This window comes from Chelonia mydas, chromosome 4, assembly GCF_015237465.2.
Source record: "Chelonia mydas isolate rCheMyd1 chromosome 4, rCheMyd1.pri.v2, whole genome shotgun sequence".
In the NCBI taxonomy this organism is placed as follows: Eukaryota; Metazoa; Chordata; order Testudines; family Cheloniidae; genus Chelonia; species Chelonia mydas.
The window spans coordinates 99614874-99629512 of record NC_057852.1 but is presented as its reverse complement, the minus strand read 5'-3'; the positions used below and the strand labels follow the sequence as shown (position 1 = coordinate 99629512).

Here is a 14639-nt window from a genome sequence, read left to right as displayed (position 1 = left end):
CACTGGATAGCCCTTCTGAGGATCAAGTTAGATAACAGCCCAATTATTATATTAAAAGTATATTGTGATTCTTCCAAAAGATTGGAAAATATGTTGGTTCGCACTTTTCATCCGAATTGCTCTCTGATAGTTTATGAGATTACATATAAAAGAGTAAAGCATAATGCAAGTTTCTCAAATCTAAGTGATTTACCATTGAGCTATTTATTGCTTTACCACATAATATAAAGTTTTGATTTATACCCAGCACATTATGGGTTCATATAATTTTAGTAAAATGTCACCGTTTCCCTCCTATATATTCTATTTTTCCATAGGTTCATAAAAGCACAATTATTTGCTCTTAGAATAAACATATATTCTCACAGTGGAAGTGATTTTTAAAATTTCAAAGTTATTGTTGTCTTAACAATAAAGTTTGACCAGAAAGTGGAAGGAAATGAATAACTTCCATATTAGAACACCTAATATCAAGAATTTGCAGTGAAAAAAAAATCCAAAAATAAAATATGGCTCCAATGCTGAAACAGGCCAACTTCAAAACTTCAGGACTGGACCTTCAATTAATGCAGCATTACTGAACTGAATCAATTGTGCTGCAGTTGATGAACCAATATTTTTGTGACTGCTTTCCTTAAAATTGCCAAAGGATATTAATTACACATCAACTCATTTCAACCCAAGTCAAATTAGGTATATGAGTATAATATTTTACCCAATTAAAAATAAAAAAAAAATCAGACATGGGGAAATTGAAAATTGAACTCATTAATTTCCTGCTGAGGACAAATAAGATAAAATATTCAATGGAAAATATATATATGCAGTACATATACAATAAGCTTACTCCTGAAATATGAGATGGTAGTTCCTTTATTTTTAAATATTAAAACATTTATAAATATCAAACTAGCAAGACATTTTTTCCAAAATCTACTGTGGGAAGCTAGTTGGTAATTGGAATTGAACAATCTGATTAAACATTAAATGAAATAGTATTTTTTTTTTTTTTTTGGTTCTACATTTATCTGCTACTAATTTCATGGAGCTCCCCGCCTTGTCATTTTATGAATAGGGACACAGGAAAGATTGGAGAACCCAGGATAAGCTACAGAACTGTGACCCCTTCAAAGCATAACCATTCTACCTGTCTCCTACTTCCTTTCACTTCTCAACTCTTTCTCCCGATCTGCTTTCACAAAGGAGGGTGGGAATCAAAAACTTGCTTATTTGAATTTTCGAAAAGACAAGAAAAGTTGCCAATGTTAATCCTGCTTCAGTGCATACAGTATGTGGTATTTTTTAATCACACAGATTCCTTTAAGAGCATTAATACTAACTGTTTAATGTAGTAAATGGAAGTGTAGCTTTTGCATTTTGCAACTTTTCAAATTTACCACCTGACACAAAGTGGCCAATGTTGGTATGGTGGGTCCCGCACTTCTCTTGGCAGGGGGCTAGAATGCCACCCCTTGCCCCTGGGGCATAGAGAGCCCCGGGAGGGACCCGGAAAGGTGGTAGAGGAGGGAAGCAGGGAAGGGGTCTGGGTTTGCTCCTCACTCTAAGCCCCAGCCCCTCTCAACCCCTGCGGGTTTCTTACCCTCTTCCCCCTTGTGTAGGGTTACCCTCGGTCCTTGATGCTGGGGGAGGAAGGAAGGTGGGGGGGGGGGGGGTGTATTAGGTTCCTGACAGGGCCTTAATTGGCTACAGATGCTCCCATTCAGCTGTAGTAACCTTCCCTAGTCTACAGGGAACGACGCCTTAATTAGCCTAGGGCTTATATATCTCCCCTTGACCACTCTCCCACTGCTCCCTGGCCTAGCTGTACCACACATCTTAATATTTATTAACGTGGGTAGGTAAACAATTTTAATGCACTTGACATTGTTTTGAAAATATACCATTCAGTATTTATGCCAACATAGTTCATGGTACTTTACACAACAGAGTGATTTAATAAACTAATAGTCTACAATGCCAAGTTGCTGTCAGCAACAGCCAAATGATAAAGTCTTCTGTTTTGATTTAGAGACAAATGGTGGCATCACCCTGATATCTCTGGATACCAAACAGAATGAGTTAAACAAAGCAACAACTCTCCTGCGTGTCACAGTTAGGTACTATACAAAAGATTATGATCATGACCTCTTTTAGGGCTTGGGGTAGAACAGATCACCATGTTAGACAGACAAGCTAGACCAAAACTGAAGGTTTTATAGATCAAAAAGATCACCTTAAAGAGATTATCTTGCAAGTGGAGATGCTGAGTCAGAATTAGAGTTATATGACTGGTATTCAGAATCCCAGCAACAGCATTTTGTAGCAACTGGCAGGGAGAGGTTTACAAAAAAAAAAAAAAAAAAAAAAAAAAAAGTGTTACAATGATAGAGAACTGGAAAGAAATTCTTCAGTAACAGGAAGACTTGACAGATGCAGTCTGTAAACACAGTCAAGGGGCAGGCAATATATTTTGCACAGCAGGGTCTTGTCATTTCAAATGCTGAGCTGACCTAGAATCTAGGCATGAATTCCTGGCTCCACTGAAGTCAGTGGCAAATCCGCCACCTTCCCCCCCACACACACACATCCTACAAAACTCCATTCAAGCTGCACTGTGCATACAGGAACTTTGTAGAGCCTCAAGCCTTCACAATCAAAAGGGCAAGCAGTTAATACAGAAACAGCACAAGGCCTATTAGGGTTAATTTTTAAGTAAATCTCCATGCACTAGTATCTATAAATCTGCGGATGACAGAACTGTACAACTAAAACACTTGAATAGCTAGCACTAAAGAGTCATACAGAACTGTGATGTGATAACATCTTCTGGTTTTGTGGCAAAGATGTACCCTATTAACCTTTTATTTTTTCTCCCTCTAAATTCCAGTAGAGTTCCCCCTGCATGTATGAGAAGACATATTTCTGATGTTCTATACCTTGGTATGGACCTAAGAATGAAAATGAATAGTATAATGAATACTCAACAATAGAGTTTGTGCTAATTTAACACCTTTTGTTCCAACATTAGCATTTAGCAGCAAGAACTCCAGTGAAGCCATTCAGGTTTCATACAATTTATTTCTGTAAGTTTTTTCCATTAATGGTTGGTTGCTAGTGCCAACTATAAACACACACAATTTCTTTTTAAGATCATCCTGAAATAATATTTGAAAGGCTGGTGTATTGGACATTATTAATAGATGCCAATAGTGAAAATGGACTAAGCAAGTAGGCGGGCCATATACTATAATATTTGTCCCTTTACTCAATTAATTTTAAGAGGAAGAGGGGAAATCAGAAGTTTGGAAAACAATGGAAAGATGACAGATTAGCCAGAGAAGCAATTTATCAGAATTAGAGTTAAAAATGTATACCACAGATGTAACCTACCTAACAGGCACCTGGCATTGGCCACTATCGGAAGACAGGATACTGGGCTATATGGACCTTTGGTCTGACCCAGTAAGGCCATTCTTATGTTCTCATCAGGGTAAGTTAGTGTCCTTACTAAGAGCCATAACATCCCTTTGCATATGAAGACATGCAGAAGAGAATAAAACACAGCTAAAATTGTGACCTCTCCTAGGTACTAGGTTTTTTTTTCCCTTGCAGAAGCATAGCGACACCAATATGTGGGAAAATATTGGGTAGTCTGACTCTCATGCCTCTGTGGTCTGTGCTATTCTCTGCACCAGCAGTATGACTGGCTACGACTGGTTTCTCCCTCTCTTCATGTGTGCGCTCACACAATTTAATGCTGCTTCAAGTGGCATTAAAAACTTTGCATATGTTTCTGCCAGTTATACGAACTGAACAGGGAAAGATGTGCCAGAGTAGCTTTCAACTACTCCCCTTTCCTGACTTTTTCCTCAGGGTGTATTTTTATCTCAATCATGAATTCACCACCATGGTGCAACTATTTCCATCTCACCATTTGGAAGCACCTCTCATGGCTGTTTAGGTCAAATTAAAGACAATAGAACCTATTTTGCCACCATCTCATCAGTACTGAGCCACAGCCACTGAAGAACAATCTTTATTTAAAATATCCTGAGCTCTATGCTTAAAGTTGTAATGCTCTAATTACGCAATGGCATTAAATAATGGATGATCCTGTGATCCTTAAAAGGGTTGATTATAGGCTAAAATATCAAAAGTCAAAAAGGCATCATCATGACTATAATTAACTAACTAATCATTGCATTCTTTAGGTTAAAATAAAAAAAAAATTTAAAAAAAATCTATAGCCATTTTTACTTTACATTCTCCGGAATTATGAAGTACAACTCGCTATGCAAGCTAAAGGATAAAAACACACAAGTTATGAATGCTAGAGATAGCACTACATTATCAGCAAAATATGAAGAGAGACATTTAATATAAGTAATAGTGGTAGCACAGCAGCGTTTCATGAGGCAATCGTTCAGTTTGAGCTGATAAAGTTCAAGAACGTTGCCGTAGCAGTTTACTAGCAAGAGCCCTGGATTATTGCTGAGAAAGCACAGTATGGTACTCCCTTTATTGTTAGTATGCTGTATATCTTAACTATCCCCTTCACAAGCACTGAGAGTGCTTTATTTATTTAGCATGAAGTTTGGATATTGGAAGAAACATCCACTGTAGAAAATAAGGCATAAGAATTATATACGATAAATTATCAACTGGAACAGCATTTTACCATATAAAATACATGGCACTAAAGAGCCAGCAGTTACAATCAATCAAAGGATCATGTATAGAAGTTCAAAAGATAAAAACACCACATCCCTTAAATCATTCAGTGATTAAATCCCTTAAATCCCACATCCCTTAAATCATTCAGTGATTCAGTTCATAGTAGTTTAAATAAATAAAATTCCAAAGATCTTCCTCAAAGTAGACCAACTCTTATCTGATGGAAACTCAAATGGCCTAGTCTTTAAGGCATTTCAGGAAAAGGATCATCTTTTTTCCCTGTTGCTTTTCCATCAGTTCAACAACAGCACCACCAATCTTAAAAAAATGGTTACTAGATAATTAAAGGGCGTATGAAGAGCTTGGTGTAAGCTCAAAAGCTTGTCTCTATCACCAACAGAAGTTGGTCCAATAAAAGATAATACCTCACCAACTTTGTGTCTCTAATGGGTGTGTCAGAACTGAGTAAAAAAGCAAAATTCTAGCCAAGCAATCGGGTTACCAACACTACAAATCACAGGAGACTGACATTACAAACACAGATTTAAGCCATCCTAAAGCATCAAGCACAACACCAATTTGTGCATGAATGGTTTTAAAATAGAAATGGAAATTTAAGTTATGGGCTGAGTAAATTGATTCTGTATGTTCTATTTTTCACTTTTGCTCCACTGAGGAAGTTTAAGAAATCCACACTACATACGCAGTCTAAGAAACTGATGGTTTCATAGTAGCAGTATATCACTGCCAGAAGCTCCAGCTAAACCAATCACTTTTTAACTAGAAATAGACCTGAGAAATGAAGTTCTGATCTCAGTCTGAAGTTCACAACGTTCATGGCGGTTATGTTAGGATCTGGCATTTTGGCTCAGACTGTTCTCCACTTTTAAAAACAAGGAAAAATCCTGTAAAGTGCCACTGGACTTTTCTCTATCAAGTTTAATAGAGATCAATAAATCAGTTAGATCTACTCTCATTTCAAGATAGTAAGATGTCTAAATAGCTTCTTTTAGCACTGCAGTTATAATAAACCCCTGTAAGTCACTGTGGGTGTAGTTCTAGTATGGATGTGAATTCCAATATGACTAGGATACGAGGACACCCCTGAGCATATTCGCCTGGTAATTACTGGGTAAAATACGGTCTCTTTCAAAAGAGAGATTTTTAGAACACTAGAGCACTCTACTGGTTTCAAAGCTGTATTATTTATTTTCCTCTTCAATTAAATGCTGCAAGAAAAGTAACCAGAATCACTTGGGTTTGAACTTCAAATTGAATCAGAATGGAAGGATTACCTGTAAAGGAAGAAGTACAAAAAAAGAAAAAAGTAGTACATTTAAAAAGGGAAGCTGTCCTTCTTGATTTCCAAATAGCAAAGAAAAATTAGAGGGACAGTCTTTCAAAGCAACTACAAAAGACTTCCTTCACATAAAATTCTTAATAACTAAAATGACTGAAATAGGCCATATGCCCATCCTGTTTTTGCACTGCATATTTCCCAAGCTTTTTCCTAATTCTGGACTCATGAATACTAGCATGCACGTGACAGATTGAGGACATTTGCTTCTGTGTTAAATTGTGTCATTTTGTTTTGTAAATCCCATTTGGTTTCAGGGGCTCTACTTCATATTGCAGCTTCCTTTGTGGATTAGAGCATCCATTTTGCAGCAGGGGCTTGATGCCTAGTGGAAGAAAGACTATGGCTGAGAAGCTATGACGCAACCACAGTGTTCAATGACACTCTCCTACTGGAGCAACAGGTTTGCTATCCGTAAGGCCAATAACTTGTAATGACTCTACACAGAAGCCAAATGGGGGAGGGAGTAAGTGCCCAGAACCACTGGGCTGAAGCACATGGGCAAAAGGGGGACAGAGACTGTTTTAAAAAGAGAGAAGCTTCCATTCACCACCACATGCAAGCACAGCAGGCTAAGGAGCAAAAAGGCAGGAATGGCTGCCTAGTGACTATGGACACTGATGAAATCCAGGACTCACAGGAGGGGTGAAATCAGAGTCAGGGGGAGAGTATACAGGACTCTTTGTTGTTTTTCAACAATCTGTATGTTTTAGTGCTGTTTAAGAGTTGAGTTACTGGGGTTGAGCAGTTCCCTTGCTAGGCCAGTATTCTTTGCTTATCTGCCCCAAAGTCCCTGAAAGCTTTAATTGCAAAGCTCAGAGCACCCAAAGTGATACGGAATTCAGAGTCTGTATAAGCAACTTGGGACTAACGCAAGTTGTTGTACTGGTTCTAAGGTGGATAGGCTGTGGGGGGGTTCACTGCCCAAGGTTGTCAAATGCAGGGTCTGCACCTGGGAGTATACCTGAGAGACCCACAGCAAGGAACAGTGACAAATCACTACCCAGATTCCGGGGCTTAGAAGCACATGGAATCCAGCATTTAGATCCAACTCAGCAGACTGGTGTCCTGTCAGAGGAGGATTGAGTCAGCTTGTGACACCAAGGAATTCAAGATGAAGATAGCCATGTTCCATCCACACCATTTAAACTTCTTCTAGTTAAGTTGTCTATTTTCCTTATTCTTATATATGATGCACTATATTCATGGAATCCCCTCTCTCTCTCCATTCCTTAAAACAATTTCCTTCCCTGTGATGCCAGAGAGGGAACGGTCTTGCCACTGAAAAATATAAGAAAAAGAAACAGCACAACAACTTGTTTTCACTCTATTTCAAATGACTTGTGGCTGATGGGAAGAAAGAAAAGAAAAAGAAAAGAAAAAGAAAAGATTAAATAAGTAAGTGAAGGAAGGGCGGCCAGCATGTCCCTTGGCCTGCGCTGCTTCCCGCAGGCCCCATTGGCCTGGAGTGGCGAACCGTGGCCAGTGGGAGCCACAAATCGGCCGAACCTGCAGACGCAGCAGGTAAACAAACCGATCTGGCGCACCAGGGGCTTTCCCTGAACAAGCGGCGGACCAGCTTTGAGAACCACGGAGCTAGCGCATGAATCAAAAATAATGGGTAGAAAAATGTTTTCTGAAAATACATTCTCAATATTCTACGTAAATTTAACAGAGGGTTTGGGGGCTTTGTATATTCTCCTATCCTTAATAGAAAACTACTGAAAAACAAGTTGTAGAAGGGGGATCAAACCAGGACTCCAGTGCTGCTGGCATAATCAACAGCAGATGCAAACAGGTTACAACACCTCGGACCAGATTTTCAAAAGAGCTCAGCAACCAAGAGCTTCCACTGTTCTCAGTGTGAGCCACTGAGTCCCAAACACTTTCAAAAATCTGACCCAAATTGTGGGGGCTGCACAATTGTCAAAGTCTAGCCTCAAATTTGTACACTTTGCCTTTGTAAATGTATCAGCAGCTTTGTGCTTGAAAGTTAGATACTTTTTAAAAAGTTGGCTGTGTTTCTTTAGTAAAAACAACTCGGTTCCAAATAAAAGGCAGAGCTACAGTCACAAGCATTTTGAAAACTGCTTAACAGTTTATCCTGGAGGTATACATGCTGATGGCTCTAAACTTCCATTTGTTCCTCATTTCAATGCAGTGATGGCTTATCCTCACTTTTCACTTAAAAGCTTGAGGGAAGAGGCTAGTAGAACACCAGTGCCACTCACTCGGAAAGACATGCCCCCAACACTATCTGGATAACAAAACAGGATATTAGGTTGGTGACAATACAGTAGGTATAGTGGGCAAAGTGCTACAAAAGTGTATGTATTTGACTGAAAACTAGAGTATGAAAAAATATAGTTTCTCAACAGCTGGTGTTACAGCTTTAGCTAAAGACATTGCTTGGACTATTACCTTTGTAGACTCATGAGAGGCCCCAGTCCTGCAACTTGTTTCATTCAGGCAAATCCCATACCCACATGGAACCACCCTGAAGATCATGGATATAAAAAAAGTTGCAGGATTGGGACCTAAAAATATCTTTTCTGCTGGGTGAAATGAAGACAATCAAGATGAAATACATTTCCATTGCTACTTGGTAGACTTTTTGTATTTAAAAGACCACTGGACTTAACCTTTTTTTAAATAAACATATCAAGTTACAGGCACCTAACTAGCTACTGTGGTCATGACTGAATCATGATCGAGGCCCTAAATGCCCCACAGGTCAGCTAACAAGACTCTTTTCTCTTCAGTGCACCCTTTAGGACAAACCTTCCCTCTAGTGAAAATAAATACCAAATTAAAAATAAGATGTGGCTGAGATAATGAGTGGTAGCTACAACATGGTTTAGCACTGGGATAAGCCTAAGTAAGGAAATGGTAAAAACAAATGAACTGAGCCACAATTTGTGCCCAAATCAATTAGTTTTGATAGACAACCACACAAAATGCACCTGGTGAGTCTCAGACCTCCTTACATACACACACCCTCAAGCACTGCACATGCGTCTAGAGAGGGAAATTCCTTCTCAACTCTCAGTGGGCAGCCATATCCTGGGAAAGAATCGTGGGAATTAATCCCAAACATGTGATAGGTCCCAGCACAAACCTAGGTAGCTTCACAGAGGAGAAGGCAAATTGAAGGCAATGAGGGTACATTACAGACTGACCAACCCTATTGACTGTCCCGATTCCTATTTGAAACATGGAAGCTTGAGTGGAAAAACAGATTTTAAACGGTAAAAGAGCAGGTATTGGATCGCTCTCAAGTCTTTGCATACGAGGCTTGCTCTGACACCACGTCTGGGTTACCATGCATTCCCAAGGTGAAAGAGGGGTGTGGAGGGATTGAAAGATTACAAAAGAGACTGTGACACTACAAAAGGCACCACCCTGAGAGTAGGAGCTGAAGGGAGAAAGGGAAAAAAGCCAAAACAACAACAACAACAAAAACCTGTTTGCCTGTGGTTCCCCCTTTCCCTTGGGACTTTCCTAACAATTCCAGCTAGCAAGAGCTCTGTGTGACACGGGAACTCCATTTTTCCTTACTAATATTATGCTAGGAAATATTTGTGGATAAATCACTGGATTTTATTAACAGAATTAAAGTGTCAAGTTAGTACTCTGTTATTTTATATTGTTTATTTAATATTTTGTAGTGCACCATGAGCAACACTGATGAAGTCAAACTTCTTAAAATACAGACATTTCTTTAAAATTTAGCAGAGATACCATTTAAATACTACAGATAATCAAAAGTACATACTATTCATACTGTACTGTTTTAAAGTCCAAATAACTAAGCCATTGTATACAATACTTCCTCAGTCTTTATGATTACTCTACATGTGTATCTTGTAAGCAATATATTAAATTAACCCCATCTCTCCCACTGACCTATAAAGATATCTGGAGCTTATCACTAGTTTGTTTTTCCCTGTTGTACAATGGAGGTGGTGACACACATTTTGCTTTTAAAAGCCTTTTTAGAATGACAACAATGAAGCGTGATAACAAAGAGCTGAAATGTGACCATCTAATAAGTGGCATAATTTTCTAACTCACTAGTTTAATCATTTTTACAAGCATTATTTCACAAAAATGTATGACAAAATTTACCTTTTCATTTTTGCAGAGCCACACATTGTTCCCCAGAAGTAAAGTAAAGATTTTGGCTTTGTATCCTTTTAGTTCAAGGTATCCACTTTTCTCAGGAGTGACAGCAGGTCGAGTTTGAGAGGTATTGGACTGTGATTTCAAGGCACTGAGCATTGTATTAATCCAGTCAATCCTTTCATCTAAGGAAAAGGAAAAGGAAATTAGACAAGTGCAGCAGGTTCCTGTAACACTGCAGCTTCCCCACTGTCCTCACATACATGCCCATGAAGGTGCTCCAGTACTTTTGACTAAGCTACTGTGTTGCATAGAAAATGTCATGCCAGATCAGACCAGCAGTCCATCTAACCTGGTATTCTGTCTTTGGCAATGGTCTATATTAGACGATTGAGAGATAAGTGCTAGAATCACTATTCTAGACAATTCTAGGACAGAGGGGAAGTTTTTTCTAACCCTATTAGATAGTGATTGGCATGAAGGTGGGGTTTTTTTTTTGGGGGGGGGGGGGGGGTCGGGGGAGAGAGATATCCTATTTTAACTGTAGATATTTCCATGAGGGAAGGGAATGAAAAAGAATAAGCATGAACATATATCAGGTAAAGACTTAAGACAGAATCTACACTTCAGTAACTCCCATTGTCAACATGCAACTTCTCCAAGAATACAATACTTTATCACCTAAATTTTCAAATGTAACTATACAGTGGTGTTGTAGCTGTGTTGGTCTCAGGATATTAGCAAGACAAGGCAGGTGAGGTAATCTCTTTTACTACAAAAAGAAAAGGAGTACTTGTGGCACCTTAGAGACTAGCAAATTTATTTGAGCATAAGCTTTCGTGTAGCTTTCGTAAGCTACAGCTCACTTCATCGGATGATACTGTAGCTCACGAAAGCTTATGCTCAAATCAATTTGTTAGTCTCTAACGTGCCACAAGTACTCCTTTTCTTTTTGCGAATACAGACTAACATGGCTGCTACTCTGAAACCTGCCTTTTACTACAGTGTTTCTCAACAGCCATTCCGTGGACTGGTGCCAGTCCCTGACACAGGGAGGCAGCAAGCCAGTCCTTTGTATCAAAAAGCTTGAGAAACTCTTCTTAACTGGAAAAGCCTGAAGAAGAGCTCTGCCTAAGATTGACAGCACGTCTTGCATGTCAACACAGGTTGGACCAATAGGAGATATTATCTCACCCACATTGTCTCTCAAACATGACTAGTGATTTTTGGGTGCCCAGCTTGAAACAACTTAAAAGGGCCTGATTTCCTGGAAGTGCTGAGAATCCAAACTATGGAAATATGGTCAAGTTCAACACCCAAAAACTGGGGCATTCAAAATCAGCAGGAATTTCTGAAAATTTAGACCTATATAATACTGATAATATAGCTAATGTTTCTATGCAAAAATATTTTGCAGTTTACAATCTATTTCATTAAGGTATAGCTCATTAAAGTCTGCATTATCCAAGGCATTTAGGAAATGCCTGTTTGAATACCCTTTACATGCAGTATTACGGTAACAGCTTACAAAGCTGCAAAAGTATTTGAAGTAATAAAATTCTACTCAGTCATTTACTCATCCATTCTGTCCAGTTATTGCACAGGACCAAGATCAAGATATATGTTAATGGTGAATATTATGAGAGTTATTATTAGACTTGCCCCCACTTGTGGCAGGACTATGATAAAAGCTTTAACTCCATTTGCTTTGGGAGACTTAATTCAGAGAATAAGATATGAAACAGTAGGAAACTGATTAATTTTTTTTTCCAGAAAAAAATTCAGAGTTGAATTTTCAATTTATTTAACCAACTCTAATATGTTACAGCACCTAAAAATGTGTTGTAAGTCTAGATTACAGGCAAACAGACATTGTCCGTATCCCAAAGAATGCAAAGAGAGGGTGACAAAATAACAGGATGCAGATATTGGAGGAAGAACAAGGATTACAGCAAAAAGATAAGCAAAAAGTTGTTACTCAGCAAAAGGTATGTGCACAGCAAGGTAGAGCATGAATGTCTGTTCAACTCCATTCTTATGAACATCATCTTAGAAAGGGGTGTCATGGAGGGATCTTAAAGAAGAGAGAACAGCAGCTTGACAGATCACCTCAGGAAAGGCGTTTCAAGCATATCTCTTAGAGTGGATGGTTCAAAAGATCAATGGGTGCATAAAAAAAGTATTTCAACATGTAGGTCATTGGTGGAGCTGAGTTAATATAAAAAAGTTTTCCACAAACATTGTTAAATTCTAATCAAATCATATTCAGATTTCAAAATAGATTGGGACATTGTTCATTAACATAACTGTGGATACGTCTACATTGCAGCTGGGAGCGTGCGTCCCAGCACAAGTAGACTGATATGCGCTAGTTGTACTCAAGCTAGCACGTTTAACATAGTGTAGCTGGAGGCAGCATGGGTGGCAGGTCGAGCTGCCATCCAAGTACCAACCTGCCTGGACCTCTGGCATACTTGGACAGCAAGCCCAAGCCTTTGCCCACGTTACACCCAGCCACACAGCTATTTGGAGCATGCTAGCTCAAGCAGAGCTAGTGCATCTGTCTAACAGTGCACTGCAGAGTACATTTACCATGTGAGACAGTTGTCTTAAACCTCCTGTCCCAGTACTAAGACTGTTAAGTCTTCACAATTAATACTGCTCACATACAAACTTTGTGCATCTGGGACAAGAAAAAAAATGAATGCAAAGTCTACTGTACGCAGCTCACAAAATTTATTTCACAGTTAGTCTCTCCTCCCCTCATTTTTAAATCCAGTTTTCTTCTTGTCTGATCCATGTCTGCCAGAGCATAATACTTCTGTGGAAAACAGGTAAGCAAAATATTTTAAAATACGCTCAGTGCCCCGTGCCTACTTACGTCTTCATAGAGTAACTCTTAGGAGCATTTTCTGAACCTCCCTGAGGGCTTGTCTACCCACCTAACTTTAACTAAAGTGAAGCAAAACCTGTGTAGACAAGCCATAAGAGAATCAGAGAATTGTGATTTATTTAGGCCCCCTTTCTGTTTATCAAGCTTTATCGTCTACCAATCCAGAAACAACATGTGACTTAGGTGACCAAAAAGAAAGCACATTCATGCTTTGATAGTCTTACAGTGAAGAGTTAACAAGCAAGACTCAGACTGAAATATATTGGAAAAATCCTATTCTTGAATGCTTTATGCAAAGCCACAAATGGCAGGAACCCTTGGAAATATCCCTTGAATATTTTTCAGCCGTGAACAAGTTGTGATTGGTTCAAGAACAGTTTGTGCATACACAGGAAAGGGAAATTGGGTGTATAAATTACTGAATACTTCAAATGGCTCTAGTTATTGGTACGGACCATATTATTTGTCCCAAACCTACTTAGAACAGTAAATCAACAGCTGCCTAAGCAGGCTGTTCTGTCAAGGGAGAGCTGCACATTTAAGAAAAATACAATTTGTAACCCATATAAAAGGTTTGTCATAGGGCACACAGAGGAACACTTTAAAAAGCTTGTAAATAAAAATTAATAGTTGATGCTGTTTTCTCATTATCCAAAGGCATTGGTACATAAAGCAGATTATGGCCCTACAAAGTTTCATGTTACAATGAAATATTTTTGAGCAACAGTTAAAAAAAACAAAAAACTTCTTTTTAAAAAAATTGCAGACCTATTTTTAAGCCAGCCAACAATGTAAAAATGCCTGAAATGATTTGAGCCAAACCTGATAAGGATTTTTTTCCACAGGCTGGGATACTGCACTCAAAATTATAGCCTACAGCAAATGTTTATAGCCAAGCCATAACCCCATAAAAATTGGAGTTGATAATGGAAATGCTGACAGGCTTTTAACTATATTGGTGCTAGTGTACACTGCTGTGAATAAATAAATAAATATATTCTAATTAATATTCCATTTTTATTGGCTTTTTCATAAATAACTCAAGCTGTACACACTTTTTGGTAATGATTTTGCATAATACTCTACAGGTTGATGATAAAAAAAATCTACAAGAAATTACTATGGCCTCTAGTTTAAATTTAACCTTATTCACTATCAAAAAATGCTCATTGGAAACACTGCACATTTGACATTAAATATAATCTACCAGAAAACCCAAGCCAGATTTCTTCGATCTCCACATCCAAGCCATCAACTTCACTTTGCTCTTTGTCATTTTTATACTGAACAGTCACTCAGAGCAGATGGCTGAGAGTACAGGGATTGTAAGTAGCTCTAATAAATGTTAAAGAATACCCAGAAAAATTTTGCTTTATGCCATCTCAAAAAAAAAAATCCACACACACACACACAACCTGCTGGAAAATACCCTTTATTTTTTTCTAACCAATACAGTACTTCAAACTGGGATTTCTATAAATTAAGTCCCTCAAACAATATAAAACAATCTGCATGTTCCAGCAGATGTGATTAAAGCACAAATTTGCTTTAAGATAGTAGGCCTTAATACAGGCAGTTTGGGCTATGGGAAAG

The 14639-nt window shown here is 38.5% G+C and overlaps 1 protein-coding gene across 9 annotated transcripts in view; it reads right to left on the bottom strand.

Moving 5' to 3' along the window:
• Positions 1-14639, bottom strand: part of ARAP2 (ArfGAP with RhoGAP domain, ankyrin repeat and PH domain 2) — a 195673-nt gene that overhangs the window by 125071 nt on the left and 55963 nt on the right. For all 9 annotated transcript variants that reach the window (XR_006290154.1, XR_006290155.1, XM_043544542.1 and 6 more), the window contains exon 9: positions 10160-10338. Coding sequence is in view for 7 of the 9 variants with exons in the window: in XM_043544542.1 (XP_043400477.1) it covers positions 10160-10338 (179 nt within the window). In the remaining 2 variants the exon portion in view is untranslated. The remainder of the gene's footprint in view (positions 1-10159; positions 10339-14639) is intronic.